The sequence below is a fragment of the Grampus griseus genome (assembly GCF_964374135.1).
Source record: "Grampus griseus genome assembly, chromosome: 10".
Classification (NCBI taxonomy): domain Eukaryota; kingdom Metazoa; phylum Chordata; class Mammalia; order Artiodactyla; family Delphinidae; genus Grampus; species Grampus griseus.
In genome coordinates, this window is record NC_139004.1 from 61,696,859 (window position 1) to 61,721,397 (window position 24,539).

Genomic DNA, 24,539 nt, shown 5'->3' on the forward strand with positions numbered 1-24,539 from the left:
ATTGAAATGGGAAGTGATCATCAGGCAGGGGCTGGGGAGCAGCAGTGTGATTGACAGGGAAAGCACTGGAAGCAGCCGAACTTCTGAAGCCGGTGGCAGGGGAGGCCCTAGCATCTTCTGTGGGTGGACAAGGCTGCCCAGGCACCCCCTGCCCTGCCCCCAGCCTGGCCCCAGATGCCTGGAGGTCAGGGGATGTGAACCCAGGGTGGGCTACCAGGAGCTGAGGCAGGCCAGGCCTGGGCCAGTGTGGACAGAGGCTGGGAGCCTGGCCAGAGGTCAGTGTAGACAGCAGCTCTGCATCACATCACATGCGTCACCCCTCCAGTGACGACATAAAAGAGACTGCCAGGTGTCAAAAGTGATCATCTCTCTGTGGAGATAGAACAGGAGAGCCTACTCCTTAACCTTTCCATACTGTCCACATGAATGTTAATGTTTAAAGCAAGGGCACGTTTCTGAGGCCTGGCACTCCAACCTTGCCCACTGCTTTCGCCAGAATTCTCACTCCCAGCTCTCTGACAAGCATGTCTCAGGGGCTTGTAAGAAGCCAGAGCAGGGACTCAGATTGGGTGTCCACCTTCACACACCACCCTGCTATAGGGGCCCCCATTCAACTGAACTCCCTTCTGGGAGTGGCTGCGGAGGGGAGACCCGAGCCCAAGGTGGGGAGATTGTGTCTCTGTCCTGTTGGCCTGGTGATGCTCATGAGCCGGTCTGACCCCTGTGTGGAACGAGCCCACCACCATCTTCAACTACCCTCCCCAAGCCCAGTCCCTTGTCACTCGGTAAAAGTTCTCTTTTTTAACAAAAGCTAAAACTTCACACTTGCAGGGTGGTTTAACAACAAGCAGTAGTCCAGAACCATCCAAAGACAGAGGGATTTTTCAAACTCCCCTTAGGGACGGACATCAAATCCATAACCCCTAATAAATAAGTAAAGACTGTGTGTTCCGGCACCTCTGAAGTCTCAGCCCCAGGTCCCTCTACTCTATCCAAGTGTCTAATCCTGCACGCAGCACCCATCCAAGCACCCCTCACTGCCTGGACACAACTCTGTCTCAGTAGCTTGACCCTACAGTTAGTCCCAGGCGCCCAAGGGCTGCCACCTGGCCTCTTTTCCTGGCATCGCCCTCTTCTCTGCTCATTCTCCCATGTCCTTCACCTGGAAAGCATGGTCGGATCTGGGGAGAGTGGAGAGTGCTCCACAGCTGGAGCCCCAGATCTTTGAATGGTGACCCAGCTTCAGTGGGGAACTCAGAGACATATCACTGCCCCTCCTTCACCAACAGATGCAGAGGCCTCTTCCCAGGAAAGCCCCAAGAGCAGATGGGTGATGGATGAATGAATGAATGGATGGGTGGGCCCTGCTGATCCCAGATTGGATCTCACTTCCCAGGGAGCAGCCCTGTGCTCACCCTGACCTCACTGCCCCCCATTACTCCCAAGACAGCAAGGCCCCATCTGCAGGCTTTGCCATCAGATGAACCCATGGTTCTCCCATTGAACCTGGGCCAACACCCAAGAAACCTGGGTTTGAACGCCCTCAATTCAGACTGTATCTGAGTCCTTGGGAGGAGGGATTGATTCTGGCAGTGAAACGCTGGAAGAAGGACCTCAGTTCTTCTTTGAAGAAAGAATTCAGCAAAGAGACCAAGATTGTGAAAAAGATAAAAGCATTTATTAGAAGCAAAGTACATGTGGAAAAAACAAAATATCTGTGGAAGAAACAAAGTAAGTGTGGAAAAAACAAAGTATGTGTGGAAGAGCACACAGGCAAGCTCAGAGGGAGGGGCTTAGGTTGCTTAAATAGGGCCAGTTTTCCGGATTTTTTTTCTGGCCAGTCCTCTTCAGATCTGGTCCTGGTGTGGGCACGCATCTCTCAGCCAAGATGGATTCCAGCTGGCATCTTCTCCCTCCTTTTGTCCTTCCCCTAGACTGAGGACCTTCTCTGAGCATGTGTCAGGCCAGGAAATCCATGAGAACGCACCCAATCAGGGCCCAATGCTCCCGCTGGTATCCCAACTGAAGCATCAGCAGGAGACCAGCTGCAGCTGCTCAGCCTGGGCCTATCGCCTACCTCAGGATGAGAATTTGTCTTTCCTTTTATAGCCAAACTCTCTATATTCAGGAGTATGGGGGGTTAGGATGAGAGCCTAGGGCCCAGGGTTTAAGCCTCGAGCTGTCTGCCTCTGGCAGTGCTCATCATAGCCCCGAGGCTGAGCACACAGGGCACGGCATTATCTCCACAGGTCCTGAACCTCTTCCTGGCTTTGCTGCTCAGCTCCTTCAGTGCAGACAACCTCACAGCCCCTGACGAGGACGGGGAGATGAACAACCTCCAGCTGGCCCTGGCCCGCATCCAGCGGGGCCTGCGCTTCCTCAAGCGGACCACCTGGGACTTCTGCTGTGGGCTTCTGCAGCGGCGGGCTCAGAAGCCTGCAGCCCTCGCCACCCAGGGCCAGCTGCCCGGCTGCATCACCACCTCCAGCCCCCCACCACCCTCAGAGACAGAGAAGGCACTGCCAGCCCGCAAGGAGACACGGTTTGAGGAAGGCCAACGGCCAGGCCAGGGCACACCGGGGGATCCGGAGCCCGTGTGTGTGCCCATCGCCGTGGCCGAGTCAGACACGGATGACCAAGAGGAGGATGAGGAGAACAGCCTGAGCACAGAGGAAGAGTCCAGCAAGCAGGTGAGCCCCATCCCACATCCCAGCCCCGCACCGTGTGTGCAGCACCTACTGTCCAGGGGACCCAGCCTCACTCAGAGCATCTGCCCCAGCAGGTGTGGCCTGGAGGGAGAAGACAGGCCATCCCCCAAAAACCAGCCTCATGGAGGCGTGCTGAAACCAGCTCTCAACCCTCTCTCCCCAGCCCAGCCCAGCCCAGCCCAGGAGGGCATCTTGGGAGGGACTGCTGTCCATCATTCATCCCCTGGCTGGTCACGGGCAGCTAATTGTACAGAAAGGGAAACTGAAGCACAGCAAGAGAGAGAAGAGAGAGACTTGCTAGGAGTTCCTCATGCGTCTAGGACAGAGCTAGGACACCTGGCCCCCAGCCCCTGCCCTGACCTTGTCACCTCCAGGACTAACAAGGTGGAATGTCTTGGTGAGGGAGGAATGTGGCCTCCAGACCTCCCCACTGCCCCTTCCCCTCCTCCCAGGCCCAGGGCTAATTCTGAGATTTAAAAATAAGCATCCCTAAGATGGCAGGTGTCAGAGACAGCACTATCTTATCTCCCAACCTGTTATTTTTAACACTTAGGACTAGAGTCTGGACAAACGGAATGGTACCCCTCACCGCCACCCCAGCTCCCTCAGTTTTCTCATGGCCTGAGCTAGGCTTAGATGGCTTCTCCCTATAGGTCTCAGGTCAAACAGCGAGGACTGGTTCTCTCTGTTTCGTTGGGCCCATCCTGGCCGCTTCCTCAGGGCCTGCACTGGGTGGGTCTGGCTGAGAAGAGCAGCTGTTCCCTTGCATGGAATTTGATCTGAGGCTCCAGGCTTGATTCCACATCCTCCTGCCTCCCTGTGGTCCCAGAGGCCAGCTTCTGCCCTTTCAGTCGGGCTGCAGGACAGCCACAGTGTCGGTTGGGGGAGGGGGAGCGTTGGCGTTGCCAGGACCACAGCTTCCAATTAGCTCCAGGACGTTCCCAGCACAGGAGTGGAATTCCGCCTGCCTCTCCTTTTCCTCCTCCTTTCCTTCTCTTGAGCCTTTTGGCCCTGGCTCCCTGGGGCCAGTGTGTGTGTGTGTGTGTGTGTGTGTGTGTGTGTGTGTGTGTGTGTGTGTGTGTGTGTGTGTGTGTGTGTGTGTGTGTGTGTGTGTGTGTGTGTGTGTGTGTGTGTGTGTGTGTGTGTGTGTGCGTGTGCGCGCGCGCGTGCATGTGCGTGCGCGCTCACACGTGCGGGCACGCAAGCAAGCTGGGGTGCCATGGGAACTCCTGGGAAAAGTCAGCATGTCCTTCCTAAGTAGAGTTGCCAGCATCTGGGAGCTGGGCATCATAGCCCAGCTGTACCCTTCAAGGAGTGGGAGGAGAGGGAGATTTGTCTAGCCTTAGGCCCTTTGCCCGAACCTATCAGGAGCCTCCTTCAGCCTCAGGACGGCCGAGGGAGAGGTCTTCAGTGAGATGAGACCTCATGAAGAGGGCAGGAGGCAGTGCCCCGCTGCATGGGCAGGGCCTGAAGCAGAGCCAGGGTCCTAGAAATACTCCGACCTGGTAGCTCATGGGCTGGGGGGGTCTCTTCAGCAGGAATCCCAGCCTATGTCTGGCAGCCCAGAGGCCCTCCCGGAGCCCAGGTCCTGGAGCCAGGTGTCAGAGACCACCTCCTCTGGGGCCGAGGCCAGTGCAGCTCAGGCAGCCTTGCGGCAGCAGCAGAGAACAGAGGCCCCAGCCCCAGGGTGCAGTGAGGTAATGCACACCTTTGTCCCTGAAGCCGGTGGGGCACTGCTGCTGGGACTAGAGGCCGTGAGAGTCCCTGGGCACAGGCCTGCATTTGCTGCTGGGAACCACAGCCACCGTCACAGCCAGTGTGGGAGACCCGTCTGCGGAGCGGGGCATGGGCAGCCCTGTCCTGTTAGGGGAGACACGGCTTGGGGACCAGAGCCATGGGGAATTTCTGGAAGCAGCCCCTCAGGACCACGATGCAGGACTAACCCCAAACTTCTGCTTGTTCACCCCCTCCTCACTCGGTTCCTGTGCTTTGGTCCTGTCGGCACATGTTTGTCCTGTGAATCAGCCCATCCCAGGGGGCTGTGGGAGCTCTGAGAACAAGTTCTTGGCACACAAGCCACCAGCTGCTTCTCACCTGGAGAAAAGCAGAGGCAGCAAACACAAGGCCTGCTGGAGGGCTTTGGGACACAAAAGGGTTTTAATTTGAATTTGCTACCAACATTTAAAACCCAGAAGCTTTTATGTAAAAACATCTGCATTTCTGGTTTCTCTTGAAAAACAAAAGTTGCAAGAAGAGCCGCCCTGCTGGAGACGAGTGGTAACCGCCGCCTCCTTGACACGGGCTGGAGCGCTCCGGTTTGCCAGTTCCCACCTGCCTGCCCTCATTCCATCACCTACCTGGCCCTGTAAACATTTGAGTTTGCAACCCCTGAGCTAACTGGACTGTGGCACAGCTGACTACACCCCACCTCGGCTCTGCCAAGCACCAAGGAAGATGGAGGTCATATGTTCAGAGACAGCACTCAGGGGCCCTTGAACTGCTGCCTGACCTCGGTCCTCATCCCGGCAGCTGTGACTTGCTCCAACAGGATATTTCTCCTTTGCCTTGTTCCTTACGTGAGATGGGCCCATTGGAGGCTTTGTGATCATGGCCAGTTTGTAAGCACGAGGGCCTGGTGGAATCATCATCCTGACTGTACAGGTCACACTACTCCCCCTGGAGAGTCTGACACACCAAGGCTTGTGGGAACAGGAAGACATAGGAGGAGCAGAAGGTCACGGACAGAAGAGGCTCCTGTACTAGAACGTTGACCTTTGAACGAGTTTTGTAACTTCATCACCTCTTCAAATCAGGTCACGGTGGGAACGAGGGAGAATGAGGTGGGCTGGGGCTTTCCTGGGAGAAGGACACCTCATCCCATCTGCAGCGGGATTCTGAGAACTTGTCCTCCCACGTGACAGCTCCAGTGTCTGAAAAGAAAAGCTGCATGAAGACCTCTGACTGTGCCTCTCCCAGCTCAGTGCCGCTCAATGAAGCTGGGAGAAGGACATGACCCTCAAAGCCACGGGAGACCACCCTGCACCCAGGAGCACTCTCTGCATTCTCACCAGGATCCAGCCCTTCCTTATCGCAAACCTCAAGGTTAAAGAGGACTTTGAGACAGCGGTGGAGTGAGTAGTGGAAGGAAGGGAAAAGAAGGCAACTTTGAGAGCAGAGGCTGCCCAAGAACTCAAACCAGCTCGCCCCTAAGTGGAGTGGAGCTTGAGTGGCATGAGGCTGGCCAGTTGCGCTGGGGAATGTAGACGTGATCTGAAGCAAATGAAGGCTGCCCTTCCTTTACAGAACCCCCTTCCCCACCATACTTATCATTAAGGTGGGCTCCTAGAAGCAGAGCTGGAGCCTGGCTTCCTGTGCTGATGTTTCGTTGAGGGAGTGCCCTCAGGAGAGACCCATAAGGAAGTGAGAGAAGCAGGATGAGGCAAAAGAAGCAGCTCCAGATGGCATGATGGCTGGATTCCAGCCTCAGCTTGGTGTCCTCCATATCAGTCAGTCACTAGGCGTCAGCCACCCCTGGCTTCGATGTAACCACCAAGCCATTTCCAGGGATTGCAGGTCCCTGGCTAAAGACACTTTTCTGGAGAAGGGGCTGGCTAAACAGTATTCATGGCAGCTGGAGGTGGGTGCACTGGCCCAAAGAGGGGAAGTGGGCAGAACTACAATACCCCTATACACTGGCACCCCACATGTGACACACACAGACACTCATAAGGGCACCTGCACACACCTCTCTATAATCAAGTTATGTGGGATCAGGGCAGCAGAACCCTGCACAGCCGGGCAGGAAAGCTTCCAGCACCTTCTCACTCTTGTTCCAGGCTCTGTGCATCACACCGGCACCCACATGAATTGAGTGAGAAATGTGGGCTGGGTTGCTGGCCTGTCCTTTGCATGTCTGACCTGGTACCTGTGTGTGCCCATGATCCTGGCTCTGACTCTGTTCTGGGTGTGGCATGCCTGTTTCCTCTGTGTGTGCCGAGCTGCCACTCTGTGTCCGTGTCCCAGTGTGTGTCCCTGTTGCACCCCATGTCTGTTTTACTTCCACCTGGATGCCTTCCCCATTCCCAGGGTTTTCCCAGAACCCTTCCCCGACCCCCTGTACCCTGCCCTAGACACCAGTAGACCAGAATCACAAACTCAGGAGCCCTAAGGTCCAGGCTAGGTGACCTTCATGGGAGGTTCCCATCCACCCGGGCTCAGATTCCCCAGGTGTGCAATGGAGGATAGTCTGGGCACCTCCACTCTGGGAGCCCCAGGCTCCCGCAGACTCTGGGCCTGAGGCTGGAGGCTGCTACACAGCCCACACTCATGCCCTCACCTACCCTACCCCACGGTCCTGCCCACAGACACATGAGAACAGTTACTCTGAGGGGAGCACAGCAGACATGACCAACACTGTTGACCTCCTGGAGCAGATCCCCGACCTCGGAGAGGACGTCAAGGATCCAGAGGACTGCTTCACTAAAGGTACTGCCCTAAATGGGCCTCTGGCCCAGCCTCAGCCCTGCCCACCGGGGCAGGAGGACCTGCAGCTCCTGGGGGTAGAGGGCCATGTCGCACCCCACTCTGACCTGGGTGCCTGCCAATTTTCCCCCATTCTTCGAGACCCTGGGGGCCCCTCCACCTGCCTGTGACATGAGTCATGGCAAGTGTGCCCGTGACGTGCTGGGCTGGGCCGCTGTGGGTCGGCTGTGTGTGTGGGACGGTAGCATGACCAGGTGTCTCCACAGCGGCAAGGACTGGATCTAATTCCCCCTGTTCCCTCAGGCCCTGGCACGGCACCTGGCATATAATAGGCCCTCTGTAAATATTCAAGGTGGGTGTGGCATGTGGCTGTGCTGGTGATTGGCATCTAGAGCTTTTATGAATCCATGGTATATTCGGAGGTCCGCTGGGGATAAGATGAGGGTTTGCCCTCCATGTGGCACATCATTTGGGGCTATCAGTGAGGAGTCTGCCCTTCCTAAGGCTCAGAACTGCAAACATGGAGAAAGACCAGGGACACAGCACCCCAGGGGGTTCTGGTACATTCCCCCAGGGGGAGAGTTTCCTAGATGAGCACAGGGCAAGCTGGAGCTCATCCCAACCCCAGCCTTGCCCCTGCCCAGAACTGCCAGGCCCTTCATCTACTTACTGGTTGCCTAGTCCATCCAGCTTATCCACAGGGTACCTGCTGAGTGTGGGCTCCTGAGGGCGGCACTCAAAGTCACCCCTCCCTGCCACCCACCCCCTGCCATGGCCCCACCCACCATGTTATCCAGTTCATTACCCATCATTGTAACCTGTTTCAGTCATTCTTTCAACCATTCAACTTTCTGCCATCAGATGTGGGCATTTGCAGGCCCTGGACTGGGTCTGACTCCTCTCCCTCCCCCAAAGGCTGTGTCCAGCGCTGTCCCTGCTGCACCGTGGACACCACGCAGGCCCCAGGGAAGGTCTGGTGGAGGCTGCGCAAGACCTGCTACCGCATTGTGGAGCACAGCTGGTTCGAGACGTTCATCATCTTCATGATCCTGCTCAGCAGTGGAGCGCTGGTACCCTCCTGGGGATTGGGCAGGGAGGTATGGAGGAGGAGGGGAGGTAGAGAAAGGAGATCTCCAGCTGGAAAACCAGGTCAGAAACTGGGGCGGAGCCTCTGTTGAAAATGCATTCCCCCAGGGCCTCAGATCAGGACCAACTCATAAACTGTCAACACGCACAGCACATATGGAGGTCAGAGCAGAAAGGGCTCACAGAGGTCATCTCTCCAGGCCTCCTTGTTCCACAAAGGGAAGTGATTTGCCCAGATCACAGTGCACAGCTGGCATAGGTCGCAGGTCACCAGTCACCTACACCCAAGCCCTGGTGACACACCCACCTGCACACAGCGTCAGACACTCCATCAGACTGGTTCAATGCAATTAACAATGCAGGCTGATATTACACTGGTAGCTCCACTCATTCCATGTCTTCTAGGGCTAGAGGCCAAGCTATGTAGTTCACGCATTATCACATTTAATCCCCATAGCAACCCTTTGTAGAAACATTAAGTAACTCACCCAAAGCCCCACCACTTACAAGCAGCAGATGTGGCATTTGAGCCAAGAGAGTCAGATTCCGAGTCCTTTGTCTTGACTTTCCATTTGTTCAATAGATCTTTACTAAGCTCTCCTTGTATCTACTGGTCCTGTGAGCCGTGGAGGAGCAATAGGAGGAAGAGACTCTGACTCTGGCCTCAGGGGCTCCCAGTCTAGTTGGAGAAATCAGATTCAGCAGGTTTGAGATAGTCAGATATCAGTTCGAGAGAGTTGAGTAAGAATGGAGTAGATGACTCAGGGTGATGGGAGGTCAGGGGGAACTGGAGCAATCAGGAGGACTTCCTGGAGGAAGCAGATGGAACTGGACTATGGAAAATAGGGAGGTTTGGTGAGGCCGGGAGGAGCAGTGAGGCACTCCAGGGATGCCCTATCTGGTTCCCAAGTACCTTATTCATCTCTCAGAGCCCTTCTAGGAGATGGAACAGCCCTGGAGAGGGTTGTGAAAGGTGCTGGTGGGCAGAGAGAAGGGTGATCAGAACAAACAGAAACTTTCCTAGCCCAGAGGGAGCAAGCACCTGATATTGTTGAGGAGTTTAGAACCCCATGGGTGAGCAACTAACAAGGAATGCTTTAGACTATAGAGAGGGAGGGGGCCGCTCTGATCCCAGACTGTTTGCCTCCAGCACATGCTGCCTCCTGTCGGGGCAGGCCATGGGGAGACATTGCAGCTATCACTTCTAAACCTCTGGGCCTCCCATCCCACCCTGTACTGCCCTGCCCCTGTTCCAGAGTGGGCCTGGAGCCATGGCTTGCAGGCTACATGCTGTTTTACCATCAGCAGCTAGAGCCAAATCTCTGTAGGCTTCAGAGAAGGAGGATTTGACAATATGTTAACGAGTTTTGTTTTTAAACAGCCACAAACAAGGGCAGCCAGAGCCATTTAGTCTGGGCTGTGGAGGAAAAGCTCAGCCTAGCATAAGTGAGGAGGAGTTTTGGCAAGCGAATGGTGAATCTCATCAGGGTAGAGAGCCAAGCACTGTAAAAAAAAAAAAAAAAAACACATCAATGATATACAGAGAAAAAGAAGTCAGAGTGTGTTATTTAAAGTTATAAACTTGTTTAACAGAAAGCAGAGTATGTATCACTTTGAAATTGCTGAAGGGAAAAAATTTTTAAGGACACAGATTTTACAGCAAAAGATAGGGGGAAAAAAGGAACAAGGAAGCATTAAATCAGGAAACAATATGGCAAAGGCAAGATCAAGCATGTGTTTTAATAATAAATGTAACTGGATAAAATTCATCTTTTAAAAGAAAAGGACTCTAAATGGACTGAAGAAAAAAAATCTTCAGCTATGTGTTCTCAAATGACAAATCTGAAACACTGTGACTCAGAAATAGTAAAAGGAAATAAGATATAGCAGACAACTGCAAACAATGACAACAAAAATCAGAGTGTTTTTGTTTGTTAATGTTAAACAAGGTTGAATTCAAGGTAAAAAATGAGATAAAACAAAGAGGGTCCAACCTATAATAAAAATACAACTATTATGAATATTGCTTGGGATTTCATAGCACTTATACAAAGCAAAATCAGAAAAAAAGTGGCAACAGTGCAGTAGTACAGTGAGATTTTACCACACTTCTATTAGTGCTTGACAAATCCAGTAGAAAGAACAAGACAATGAGATATGTAAAAAATATGTATAGTTAATAAATTTGACCTAACATAATAAAAATAATAGCTAACACTTAAATAGCACTGACTATGTGCCAGGCCCTATTGTAACATTTTACAAACATTAATACATTTAATTCTCATAATAACCCTGTGAAATAGGCACTGTTTTACAGATAAGAAGACTGCTAAGTGTAGCAAAAATAGAAAGATTAAAAACAAACCCTTAAAAATGTAAAAGTTATTCTTAAACTTTGGATCAAACAGAAAATAGTTTCATGGTGGGTTCATGGGTGTTCATTATATTAATAAGTAAGCAAATAAATAGAGTCTATTCATGGACTAAAGATGACAGTGTGTCATAAATCAAAGATTACAGTTCAACCAGTTTTGTCCACATGAAATCTAGAAAAATAAGAACGGAAAAATAGAGGTATAGAAAAAACTTCGACTTGGGAGAGGGGGAAAGAAACTAGAAAATAACAGTATCAGTAATACTGCATGTGGGATGCAGCCAAAGCTGTAATGAGTAAAATTAATAGACTTAACCATTTTCATTATTAAATAGAAAGAATAAATTCATTAACTCAAGAAATTAGAAATACAACAACAAATTAATCTTAAAGAAAGCAAAGGAGGGACTTCCCTGGTGGTGCAGTGGTTAAGAAACTGCCTGCCAATGCAAGGGACACGGGTTCGAGCCCTGGTCCAGGAAGATCCCACATGCCATGGAGCAACGAAGCCCGTGCACCACAACTACTGAGCCTGTGCTCTAGAACCCCCGAGCCACAACTACTGAGCCCATGTGCCACAACTACTGAAGCCCACATGCCTAGAGCCTGTGCTCAGCAACAGAGAAGCCACCACAGAGAGAGGCCTGCACACCACAAGAGTAGCCCCCAGCTCACCGCAACTAGAGAAAACCCCTCGTGCAGCAATGAAGACCCAACACAGCCAAAAATAAATAAATAAATAAACAAATGTAAAAAAAATTTTTTAAATAAAGGGAATAATTAATAAAATAAAAACACAAATTAATGAATTAGAAAATAAATAGTAAATCTGATAAAATTTCCAAAGCTGATTCCTTCAAAAATTAAAACAATTAAATAAACCACTAGGTCTAATCTCTTACATCTCCAAGAGTGGATTCTTTCATATTTTCAAGGAAGAAAATAATTTCAATCCTATTTAAAATCTTCTAGGGTATGAAAACAGATGGAAAACCTACAAATTCTTTTTATGAAAGCTAAATAGTGCTGATTTTTAAAACCTTAAGTATACCAGAAGTAAAACCACAGACCAGTTTTCATACTCTATACTAGTGAATAGTGATACAAAATTCTTAAAATACATGCAAATAGGATCCAGTAAAATATTTGAAAGACTAAATGAGTCATAGCTAGGTATATCCTAAAGAGTCAGAACGATGCCCTACTAGGAAATCTATTTATATGAGTCAGACAAAGAAAAACCATATAATTGTCTCAATGAATGCCTGATTTTTAAAACTTTGGTAAGAATAGAAATAAAACATATTTCCTTTACTTAATGAAAAACTTACTTTCAAATTAACTTTTTCCATCATCATTAGTAGTAAAGCACTAGAAACATTTTTATTAAAGTCAGGAATAAGAAAAGGATGATTTAACTACCTTTTAGCTGTTTTTCATTATTTAATAATAATCTTGAAGTACTAGCCAGTGCAATTAATCAAGAAAATTAAACATACAGTATAAAAATCAGAAAAACAGAAGAATTTAAGTTAATATATTCAAGTATAAAATGAGTTTAAAATAATAGAAATATATCATTACTTGTAGATAGTGATTGCTTAGAAAAATTTTAAAAACTATTAAAAATATTATATGACCAGTTATAAAACAAATATACAAATAATTGTTGCTGTTGTTTTATACTAACAGAAACCACTTAGTCACAAGTAACATTTCTCCAATAGTCCTTACATGCCAGGCATTGTAGCCATAAAATAATTGGGAATGAATATAACATGGAATGTATAAGAGGTACATGAAGAAAACTATTAAACTTGCCTAAGGAGAGTGTAAAAGAAGACAAACGGATAAACATACTATAAATATACTCTCGTCTTGGGCAGAAAGACTGTATTAGTTCCTAAAGCTAATGAGTTATTAAACTCAAGGCAGTAATAAATTTCTAACATTTTAAAGGGAATTTGACAAAACATTGCTTAAGTTTGTCTTAAATATTATGAAAAATGGCCAGGAAAATTCATATGACACTAATTCAGAAATAGACCAAGACAGTAGTAGAACCACACCGAGGTTGGAAATACATTTAAGCAAATATAGAAATGTGGTAGATGATAGTGTTGACTTCTACTGTGTGGATTCTTTAATAAAGTGTTAGGACACTTGACTAGTCACTCTGAAAAAAAAATTAAAATATATATTTGCTCCAACCAAAATATATTAGATTTAAAAAATTGTAATATAAAACAATGAAATGAGAAAGGAAGGAAGGAAGGGAGGGAGGGAGGAAGGAAGGAAAGAAGGAAGGAAGGAAGGAAAAAAGGAAAAGGAAAAGAAACGTCATTTTTTTTCTATCCTTGGAATAGGCAAGTGCTTTCTTTTTGCTTTTTTCTTTTCATTTTTTTTCATATGTACCTCATTTAAAATTTTTTTGTAGTATTTTTTTATACATTAAAAATTTTTATTTATTTATTCATTCATTCATTCTTTATTTTTTGCTGCACCGGATCTTAGGTGTGGCACGCAGGATCTTTGTTGTGGCATGCGGGATCTTTAGTTGCGGCACGCAGACTTCTCAGATGCAGCACATGGACTCTTAGTTGCAACATGCAGACTCTTAGTTATGGTATGCATTCAGGATCTAGTTCCTGGACCAGGGATCCAAACCAGGCCCCCTGCGTTGGGAGCACAGAGTCTTACCCACTGGACCACCAGGGAAGTCCCTACAGTCTTTTTTAATTAAATTTTTATGCTACATTGGAGTATAGTTGATTTACAATGTTGTGTTCATTTCAGATGTACAGCAAAGTGATTCAGTTATAAATATACATATATCTATTCTTCTTCAGATTCTTTTCCCATATAGGTTATTACAGAATATTGAGTAGAGTTCCCTGTGCTATACAATAGGCCCTTGTTGATTATCTATTTTATATATAGTAGTGTGTATATATCAATCCCAAACTCCTAATTTATCCCTCCCCCCCACAACCTTTCCCCTTTGGCAACCATAAGTTTGTTTTTTCATGTCTGTGAGTCTGTTTCTATTTTGTAAATATGTTCATTTATATCATTTTTTTTAGATTCCACATATAAGTGATATCATATGATATTTGTCTTTCTCTGTCTGATTTCACTCACTATGATAATCTCCAGGTCCATCCATGTTGCTGCAATGGCATTATTTCATTCTTTTTTATGGCTGAGTAATATTCCATTGTATATATGTATCACATCTTCTTTATTCATTCCTCTGTCGATGGACATTTAGGTTGCTTCCATGTGTTGGCTGTTGTAAATAGTGCTGCAATGAACACTGGGGTGCATGCATCCTTTTGAATTATGGTTTTCTCCAGATATATGCCCAGGAGTGGGATTGCTGGATCATATGGTAGTTCTATTTTTACTTTTTAAGGAACCTCCATACTGTTCTCCATAGTGGTTGTACCAATTTACATTCCCACCAACAATGTAGGGGGGTTCCCTTTTCTCCACACCCTCTCCAGTACTTACCGTTCGTAGACATTTTGATGATGGCCATTCTGACTGGTGTGAGGTGATACCTCATTGTAGTTTTGATTTGCATTTCCTAATATTTAGTAATGTTGAGCATCCTTTCATGTGCATTTTGCCATCTGTATGTCTTCTTTGGAAAAGTGTCTATTTAGATCTTCTGCCCATTTTTGATTGGGGAGTTTATTTTTTTGATACTGAGCTGCATGAGCTGTTTGTGTATTTTAGAGATTAATCCATTATTGGTCACTTTGTTTGCAAATATTTTCTCCCATTTTGTGGGTTACCTTTTTTGTTTTGTTTATGGTTTCCTTTGCTGTGCAAAAGCTTTTGAGTATAATTAGGTCCCATTTGTTTGTTTTTATTTTCATTACTCTAGAAGGTGGATCCAGAAAGATATTGTTGCAATTTATGTCAACGAGTGTTCTGCCTATGTTTTCTTTTAAGAGTTTATAGTATCTGGTCTAACATTTAGGTCTTTAATCCACTTTGAGTTTACTTTTGTGTATGGTGTTTGTTAGAGAATGTTATAATTTCATTCTTTTACATGTAGCTGTCCAGTTTTCCCATCACCACTTATTGAAGAGACTGTCTTTTCTCCATTGTATAGTATTGCCTCCTTTGTCTTAGATTAATTGACTGCAGGTGGGCTTATTTCTGGGCTTTCTATCCTGTTCCATTGATCTATATTTTTGTGTGTGTGCCAGTACCATACTGTTTTGATTACTGTAGCTTTGTAGTATAGTCTGAAGTCAGGGAGTCTGATTCCTCCAGCTCCGTTTTTATTTCTCAAGATTGCTTTGGCTATTCAGCATCTTTTGTGTTTCTATACAAATTTTTTTAAAATTTTCTAGTTCTTCAATAAATAACATTGGTAATTTCATAAGGATTACATTAAATCTGTAGATTACCTTGGGTGGTATGGTCATTTTGACAATATTGATTCTTCCAATCCAAGGACATGGTATATCTTTCCAACTGTTTGTTTCATCTTCGATTTCTTTCATCAGTGTCTTATAGTTTTTGGAGTACAGGTCTTTTGCCTCCTTAGGTAGGTTTATTCTTAGGTATTTTATTCTTTTTGAGACGATAGTAAAGGGGATTGTTTCCTTAATTTCTCTTTCTGATCTTTCATTGTTGGTGTATAGAAATGCAACCGATTTCTGCATATTAATTTTATATCCTGCAACTTTACCAAATTCACTGGTGAGCTCTAGTACTTTTCTGGTAGCATTTTTAGGATTTTCTATGTATAGTATCATGTCATCTGCAAACAGTAACAGTTTTACTTCTCCTTTTCCACTTTGATTTCCTTTTATTTCTTTTTCTTCTCTGATTGCTGTATCTAGGACTTCCAAAACTATGTTGAATAAAAGTGGCAAGAGTGGACATCCTTGCCTCGTTCCTGATCTTAGAGGGAATGTTTCAGCTTTTCAGCACTGAGTATGATGTTAGCTGTGGGCTTGTCATATATGTACTTTATTATGTTGAGTAGGTTCCCTCTATGCCCATGTTCTGGAGAGTTTTTATCATAAATGGGTGTTGAATTTTGTCAAAAGTGTTTTCTGCATCTGTTGAGATGATCATATGGTTTTTATTCTTCAATTTGTTGATGTGCTGTATCACACTGATTGATTTGTGGATATTGAAAAATCCTTGCATCCCTGGGATAAATCCCACTTGATCATGGGGTATGATCCTTTTAATATATTGTTGGATTTGCTTTGCTAGTATTTTGTTGAGGATTTTTGTATCTATGCTCGTCAGTGATATTGGCCTGTAATTTTCTTTTTTTGTGGTATCTTTATATGTTTTTGGTATCAGGGTAATGGTGTCCTCATAGAATGAGTTGGGGAGTGTTATCCTCTGCAATTGTTTGAGGTAGTCTCAGCAGGATAGGTGTTAATTATTCTATAAATGTTTGATAGAATTCACCTGTGAAGCCATCTGGTCCTGGACTTTTGTTTGTTGGAAGTTTTATTTTTTATTTATTTATTTATTTATTTTTTTTTTGCAGTACGTGGGCCCCTCACTGCTGTGGCCTCTCCCGCTGCGGAGCACAGGCTCCGGACACGCAGGCTCAGCGGCCATGGCTCACAGGCCCAGCCGCTCCGCGGCATGTGGGATCCTCCTGGACTGGGGCACAAACCCGTGTCCCCTGCATCGGCAGGCGGACTCTCAACCACTGCACCACCAGGGAAGCCCCAATTTCATTACTTGTGATTGGTCTGTTCACATTTTCTATTTCTTCCTGGTTCAGTCTTGGAAGGTTGTACCTTTCTAAGAATTTGTCCACTTTTTCCAGGTTGTCCATTTTATTGCCATATAGTTGCTTGTAGTAGTCTCTTATGATCCTTTGTATTTCTGTGGTGTCCACTGTAACTTCTCTTTTTTTTTCATTCCCAATTTTATTGATTTGAGTCCTCTCTCTTTTTTTCCCTTGATGAAACCTGGCTAAAGGTTTATCAATTTTGTTTATCTTTTCAAAGAACCAGCTTTTAGTTTCATTGATCTTTTCTACTGTTTTCTTTGTTTCTATTTTATTTCTGTTCTGATCTTTATGATTTCTTTCCTTCTACTAACTTTGGGTTTTGTTTGTTCTTCTGTAGTTGCTTTAGGTGTAAGATTAGGTTGTTTATTTGTGATTTTTCTTGTTTCCTGAGGTAAGATTGTATTGCTATAAACTTCCCTCTTAGAACTGATTTTGCCATGTCCCATAGGCTTTGGGTCATTGTACTTTCATTTTCATTTGTCTCTAGGTATTTTTTGATGTCCTCCTTGATTTCTCCAGTGATCCTTTGGTTGTTTAGTAGCATATTGTTTAACCTCCACATGTTTGTGTTTTTTACAGTTTTTTTCTTGTAGTTGATTTCTAATCTCATAGCGTTTTGTTTGAAAAAGATGCTTGATATGATTCCAATTTTCTTAAATTTATGGAGGCTCACTTTGTAGCCCAGCATATGGTCAATCCTGGAAAATATTCCATGTACACTTGAGAAGAATGTGTATTCTGCTGCTTCTGGATGGAATGCTCTATAAGTATCAGTTAAGTCTATCTGGTCTAATGTGTCATTTAAGACCTGTGTTTCCTTATTGATCTTCTGTCTGGATGATCCGCCCATTGATGAAAGTAGGGTGCTAAAGTCCCCCACTATTGTTCTGTTACTGTTGATTTTTCCTTTTATGGCTGTTAGTATTTGCCTTATATATTGGGGTGCTCCTATTTTTTGTAAGTATATATTTTGGGTGCATATATACTTACAATTGTTATATCTTCTTCTTGGATTGATCCCTTGATCATTTTTGTGTGTCCTTCTTTGTCTCTTTTAACAGTCTTCATTTTAAAGTCTATTTTGTCTGATATGAGTATTGCTACTCCAGCTTTCTTTAGATTTCCCTTTGCAAGGAATACCTTTTTCCATCCCCTCACTTTCAGTCTGTATGTGTCCCTAGATCTGAAATGGGTCTCTTGTAGGCAGCATATATATGGGTCTTGTTTTTGTATCCATTCAGGCAGTCTGTGTCTTTTAGTTGGAGTGTTTAATCTTTTTACATTTAAGGTAATTATTAATATGTATGTTCTTATTACCATTTTGTTCATTATTTTTGTTTTGTTTTTTTTAGGTCTTTTTTCTTCCCTTCCTCTTTTGTTCTCTCCTCTTGTGATTTGATGACTATCTTTAGTGTTGTGTTTGGATTCCTTTTTCTTCTCCGTGTGTGTATCCATTATAGATTTTTAGTTTGTCGTTACCATGAGGTTTTGCTATATCAGTCTGTATATATACAAGGTTGTTTTAAGTTGCTGGTCTCTTAATTTCAAATGCATTTCCAATATCCTGCATTTGTACTCTCCTCTTCTCACAATTGCTGGTTTTGATGTCATATTTGTGTGTGGATTATTTCCTACCTTTACTGCATGTTTGCTTTTACCAGTGAGCCTTCCCATTTTAAATTTTCTTGTTTCTAGTTGTGGCCTTTTCTTATCCACCTAGAAAAGTTCCTTTAACATTTGTTGTAAAGGTGATTTGGTGGTGCTGAATTCTCTTAGCTTTTGCTTGTCTGTGAAGCTTTTGATTTTTCCATTGAATCTGAATGAGAGCCTTGCTAGGTAGAGTATTCTTGGTTGTAGGTTTTTCCCTTTTATCACTTTAAACATATCATGCCACTCCCTTCTGGCCTGCATAGTTTCTCCTGAAAAATAAGCTGATAACCTTATGGGGATTCCCTTGTATGTTATTTGTTGCTTTTCCCTTGTCACTCTTATATTTTTTCTTTGTCTTTAATTTTTGTCTGTTTGATTAATATGTGTCTTGGAGTGTTCCTCCTTGGGTTTATCCTGTATGGGACTCTTTGTGCTTCCTCCAAATATTTTCTCAGGCCCTTTCTCTCTTTCTTCTCCTTCTGAGATCCTTGTAATGTTGGTATGTTTAATGTTGTCCCAGAGGTCTCTTAAACTGTCTTCATTTCTTTTCATTCTTTTTTCTTTATTCTGTTCCACAGCAGTGATTTCTACCATTCTGTCTTCCAGCTCACTTATTTGTTCTTCTGCCTTATTTATTCTTCAATTGATTCCTTCTAGTGTATTTTTCATTTCCGTTATTGCATTGTTCATCTCTTTGTTCTTTAAATCTTCTAGCTCCTTGTTGAACATTTCTTGTATCTTATCTTCTGTCTGTGCCTCCATTCTTTTTCCAAGATCTTGGATCATCTTTACTTTCATCACTCTGAGTTCTTTTTCAGGTATATTTCCTATATCCACTTCACTTATTTGTTCTTCTGGGGTTTTATCTTGTTCCTTCATCTGGAAGATATTTCTCTGCCATCTCATTTTATCTGACTTTCTGTTTTTATGGTCTCCATTGCTCAGGCTTCAGGATTGTAGCTCCTCTCACTTGCAGTGTTTGCCCCCTGGTGGGTGCAGTTGGTCCGGGGGCTTGTGCAGGCTTCCTGGTGTCAGGGATTGGTGCCTGCCCACTGGTGGGTGGAGTTGAGTCTTGTCCCTCTGTTGAGCAGGGGTGTGTCAAGCAGCTGTTAGCTCAGGACATCTTTAGCCAGCCTGTCTGCTGATGGGTGGGGCTCTGTTCCCACCCCGTTGGTTGTTCGGCCTGAGGCATCCCAGCACTGGAGCCTGCAGGATGCTGTGTTGAGCCAGGTCTCAGTACCAAAATGTTGACCTTTGGGAGAGCTCATGCCGATGAACATTCCCTGGGGCCTCTGCCACCAGTGTCCTTGCCCCCACAGTGAACCACAGGCAACACTTGCCTCCTCAGGATACCCTTCAAGACCCAGGTAAAAAAGACCTAAAAAAAACAAAACAAAAATAATGAACAAAATGGTAATAAGAACGTACATATTAATAATTACCTTAAATGTAAAAAGATTAAACACTCCAACTGGTAGGTCTGGCCCAGGCTCCTATGGTGTCACTGCTTTGCCCTGGGTCCCAGTGCACATGAAACCTTGTGTGCACCCTCCAAGAGTGGAGTCTGTGTTTCCTCCAGTCCCGTGGAGCTTCTGTACTCAAGCCCCACTGGCCTTCAAAGCCAAATGCTCTGGGGCCTCCTCCTCCCAATGCTAGACCCCCAGGCTGGGGGAACCTGATGTGGGATTCAGAACTCTTACTCCTGTGGGAGAGCCTCTGCGATCTAATTATTTTCCAGTTTGTATGTCATCCACCTGGCATGCATGGGATTTGACTGTATCGCAAAAGTGCCCCTCTTACCATCTTGTTGTGGCTTCTTCTTTGTCTTTGGATGTAGAGTATCTTTTTTGGTAGTTTCCCATCATTTTTTGTCGATGGTTGTTCAGCAGTTAGTTGTAATTTTGGTGTTTTCATGAGAGGTGATGAGCTCAAGTCCTTCTACTCTGCCATCTTGTTCAGGGAGTCTCTGGCAAGGACTTTCTTAACATGATGCCAAAGGTTTTACTAAATGAAAATCATAACAAATCATATAAATATATTAAATTATATAATTGAAAGTAAAGTGTAGAACTTCAGTACGGTAAACAAAAGTAAACAAAATTTAAAGGCACAGAACTAGGATAAAGTATATAAAACAAAGAGTTAATGTCCCCAAATAAACCAGACCATCAAGTGAAAAAATAGGTAAAGGACATGAACAGGCAATTTATAAAGAGAACACTGCAAATATCCAAGGAAATGATGTCAGTATCACTGGTAATAAGATAAATTAAAATGTAACAAATACAAATTTCATTCATTAGTCTGGGAAATGTGACAAAGGAGAAACTGCACCAGTATGGGTGGTGGGGAAAGAGCCACATTCATGCACTGTGGAAGGAGTCTCAAATTGGTGTCCCTTTTTGGAGGTCCTTTTCCTAATCTGTACCAAAAGTATAACTTTGACCTGGCACCTCAATTCTAGAAATTTATCCTCAACATAATCAGACACTGTGCTCATTGCAATGTTGTTTCTACTAGGGATAAATTGGAAACAATGGCTAAATTAACAGTAGTATATGCAAGTAATGAAATAATATACAGCCTTTAAAAAGAATGATAGATCTTGTATGTATTCACATTACTTAGTAGGTAAATATTCACAAAAGATTGTTTCATGGAAAAAAATTTTAAAGCAAAATATTTTAGCCTGTTTATAAAATCGTGCACTCAAATATATACACACAAATAGTGAGAGCTGAAAGAATGTTAACCTAAATGTTAGCAGAGGTTACTTTAGTGCCATAAAATTGGAGATGCCTTTTATTCTCTTTTTTTAATCAATTTTTTAAATTGAAGTATAGTGATTTACAATGTTTGTTAATTTCTGCTGTGCAGCAAAGTGATTCAGTTATACATATATATACATTCTTTTTTTTATATTCTTTTCCATCATGGTTTATCATAGGATATTGAATATAATTCTCTATGCTGTACAGTAGGACCTTGTTGTTTATCCATTCTGTATATAAAAGCCTACGTCTGCTAACCCCAACCTTCTACTCCCTCCCTCTCCCAACCCATCCCCCCCACCTTGGCAACCACCAGTCTGTTCTCTATGTCTGTGATTCTGTTTCTGTTTCATAGATAGGTTCATTTGTGTCATATTTCAGTTTCCACATAAAAGTGATATCATATATTTGTCTTTCTCTTTCTGACTTACTTCACTTGGTATGATAGTCTCTAGTTGCATCTGTGTTGTTGCAAATGGCATGATTTCATTCTTTTTTATGGCTGAGTAGTATTCCATTGTACATACGTACCACATCTTCTTTATCCATTCCTCTGTTGATGGACATTTAGGTTGTTTCCATGTCTTAGCTATTGTGAATAGTGCTGCTATGAACACAGGGGGTGCATGTGTCTTTTTGAATTATAGTTTTGTCTGGATATACACCCAGGAGTGGGATTGTTGAATCATATGGTAATTCTATTTTTAGTTTTCCGAGGAACCTCTGTATTATTTTCCACAGTGGCTACGCCAACTTACATTCCCACAAACAGTGTATGAGCGTTCCCTTTTCTCCACACCCTCTCCAGCATTTGTTATTTGTGGACTTTTTAATGACGGCCACTCTGACCAGTGTGAGGTGGTACCTCATTGTAGTTTTGATTTGCATTTCTCTAATAATTAGCAGTGTTGAGCATCTTTTCATGTGCCTGTTGGCCATCTGTATGTATTCTTTAGAGAAATGTCTATTTAGGTCTTCTGTCCATTTTTTGATTGGGTTGTTTGGTTTTTTTGTTGTTGTTTATTCTCTTTTTTTATAATTTCTGTATTATTTCATTTTTTATAGGACACATACATTTTTATACTCAGAAAAAAACAGGCCTACTTTCTGTCTTGAACAACTCCCAAAGTCCATTTTGGGGCCTGAATTATCCTGTTGTCATATCTACATGGACCAGATTAGCTATGTGGTCTGCTAATCTGACTGCTGACAGCACCGGCCCCCTGGATCACTGTAGCTCACAGGGGCCCTGCAGTCAGACAGGGAGGCCCAGAGCGACAGGTGGAGGCAGCTCCCTGGGGCCCTCAGTGACGCATTCAGTTGCCTAGACTGGGAGCCTCAGAGCACATTCTGGATAGGGGAAGGTAACTCAGGAGGGGCAGGTACAGATCAGAAGCCTGGAGTTAGAAGAGGGCAGCGGGGCCATCTGAGTCTCTCTGTTGGCTCGGGGATTTGGCTTGAGGCAGCAGTGAGGAGGTGGGGAAAGACCGACAACTTCTAGCATTTTAGGAATGTTGACTCCCAGATGCTGAGGATTGCAGGAGGTTTGACTTCATCTAGTCCTGTGTTTCCTAATCTTCATATCTACAAACCGCCTTTACTATCATTTCTTTAAAATTTTGCCTTAGATGAACATTCACTGTTTTTTTGTTTGTTTAAATAAGTTTATTTTAAAGGGCAACTTTGAATGATTGTTGTCATTGGAAACAAATATTGTTTCCTATGAAAAGTAGGGAATTGCCAAAGTAAATTGAGTAAAAACACAGTGGAGTAGAGGGGGTGGGGAAAGTGTGTGCTGTTTCTAGCAGCAGGCCTTGAGCTGTTTTAGAGAGGTCTTAACAATGCACTAGCACTGAACTGAGACTTGCTCTTTAAAGTGAAGGAAGAAGCATTCTCACTACACATTCTGCCTTGTTGTCCACACACCACATAACATCATTTCCTAACCCAGCAATGGTGCACACGCGGCTCAGAGGGCTCACTCAGGAATCCCTTCCACGACATGGCTCCCCTCTGCCCCGCTCTCCTGGGCAGCAGATACTGTCAGAGATGAAGGCTTGTGCGGGGTGGGACTGGCTGGGTCAGGATATCATGTCTACCTTGTCTACCCTGGTCTGCAGGCCTTCGAGGACATCTACCTGGAGGAGCGGAAGACCATCAAGGTCCTGCTGGAGTATGCCGACAAGATGTTCACCTACATCTTCGTGCTGGAGATGCTGCTCAAGTGGGTGGCCTATGGCTTCAAGAAGTACTTCACCAATGCCTGGTGCTGGCTCGATTTCCTCATTGTGGGTGTAAGTGTGGCCCCTGAAGGGAAGAGAGGAGGGGGGCGCCCGTTGCCAGTGTGAGAAGGAGCTGAGGCCGAGGGACAGAAGGACAGAAGGACAGGGCAGCAGGAGACAGCAGGACGAAGTGGAACATCTTGGCTGTGCCACAGGGTGGGCAAAGGGGCAGGAAGCCTGAGTCTGGGGTCACAGAGCGGATACCTGGGCTCTGCCATCAAAACCCCCGACTGGGGACACAGGGAAACCTAGGCTTCTGGGAGAAACTATACTCACCACGGGGGATAGTGAAGTGCAGTTCCCGCAGCGGTGTGAGCCAGGGTAGGAGTGGGGTCCCACCCTCTCAGGATGTCCAGAAGGGGGAGCAATGAGCCCGTATTGCAGCCCTCACCACGGCACCTTGTGAAGTGTCTGTCAGGCCCACTACAGAGATGACTGGTTAAGAGCCTACATGTCCACACACAGAGGAGGTGTTGTATAGGAGATGGAATGAGCCAAAGACCAGAGGGCACGGGACTGGGGAAAGAGTGCTGGGCAGGCAGGAGATCCTCCTGGCTCAGGTAGAAGGTACCACTTGGGGAGGATGAGAGGGGTTGCAGTCCCCTGTGAGAAGGAGGAAAGCATGAACACTGGCTGAGGGTTTCCAGGTGGCTGCCCTGGGTGATCAGGCAGCTGGCAGGGCTTGCCTGACCTCCGGTGTGCCCAGGGGACCTGGGGCAGGAGGTTGGCATATCCCCTGAGCACCCAGTTGGCAGATGGAATGGGAGGCCCCTGCCCCACAGTTCCCCAGGCCCCGGGACACTTCTGGGTACCAAGCAGGGTGAGTGCAGGGTCTTGTGGGGCTCCTGAGCACAGTCAGGTGGGAGGGTAGCCATGGCGGGGTGAGAACTGAGACTCAGAATGCGGGGCAGCCTTGGATCTGTGCTCCCTAAGGGCAGAGGGAACATGGCGAAGGGCTCCGGCGAGGACTTATCATCTGGTTGTGGTGGGTCTCGCACAGCAGGATGTGGGTCAGGATCTGCAGGCTGGGAAGAGCTTTCCAGAAGACACTCGTAGCTCTGCCCACCAGCAGGGGCTGTCCTTCCTATAGTTATAGAAGAGCTTAGGCCTGTGCTTAGTCCCCACTTCGGGCCCAGAAGCTAAAGGGAGGGGCTCAGCTGCCAGTGGGCCTGGCCAGTGTCCAGGCCTGGGTGGGAGGACAAACTTGAATGGCTCCGTGGGCTAGAGTATGTGTGGAGACACAGATCCGCGTTGCTGGGCCTCCAGCCCAGGCCTCTTTCATCACCCCCAAGTGGCCGATGCTAATGCTGGGGTGAGAGGTGCTGGGTTGGCAGAGACGGGGGGAGCTCAGGATGCTCTTACAGCCTAGAGCCCTCAGAGCCTCCCTGAGATGAGGGA

General features: G+C 45.6%; 1 protein-coding gene across 7 annotated transcripts in view; it reads left to right on the plus strand.

Annotated features, from left to right (window-relative positions):
• SCN5A (sodium voltage-gated channel alpha subunit 5) overlaps positions 1-24,539 on the plus strand; it is a gene marked incomplete at both ends in the record, with an annotated part of 85,866 nt that overhangs the window by 47,255 nt on the left and 14,072 nt on the right. For 3 of the 7 annotated variants that reach the window (XM_082664513.1, XM_082664515.1, XM_082664512.1), the window contains 5 exons: positions 2,250-2,690; positions 4,244-4,405; positions 7,073-7,193; positions 8,106-8,260; positions 22,980-23,153. In XM_082664513.1, the coding sequence (XP_082520639.1) occupies positions 2,250-2,690; positions 4,244-4,405; positions 7,073-7,193; positions 8,106-8,260; positions 22,980-23,153 (1,053 nt within the window). The remainder of the gene's footprint in view (positions 1-2,249; positions 2,691-4,243; positions 4,406-7,072; positions 7,194-8,105; positions 8,261-22,979; positions 23,154-24,539) is intronic. The other 4 variants (XM_082664517.1, XM_082664516.1, XM_082664514.1 and 1 more) reach the window with 2 other exon arrangements.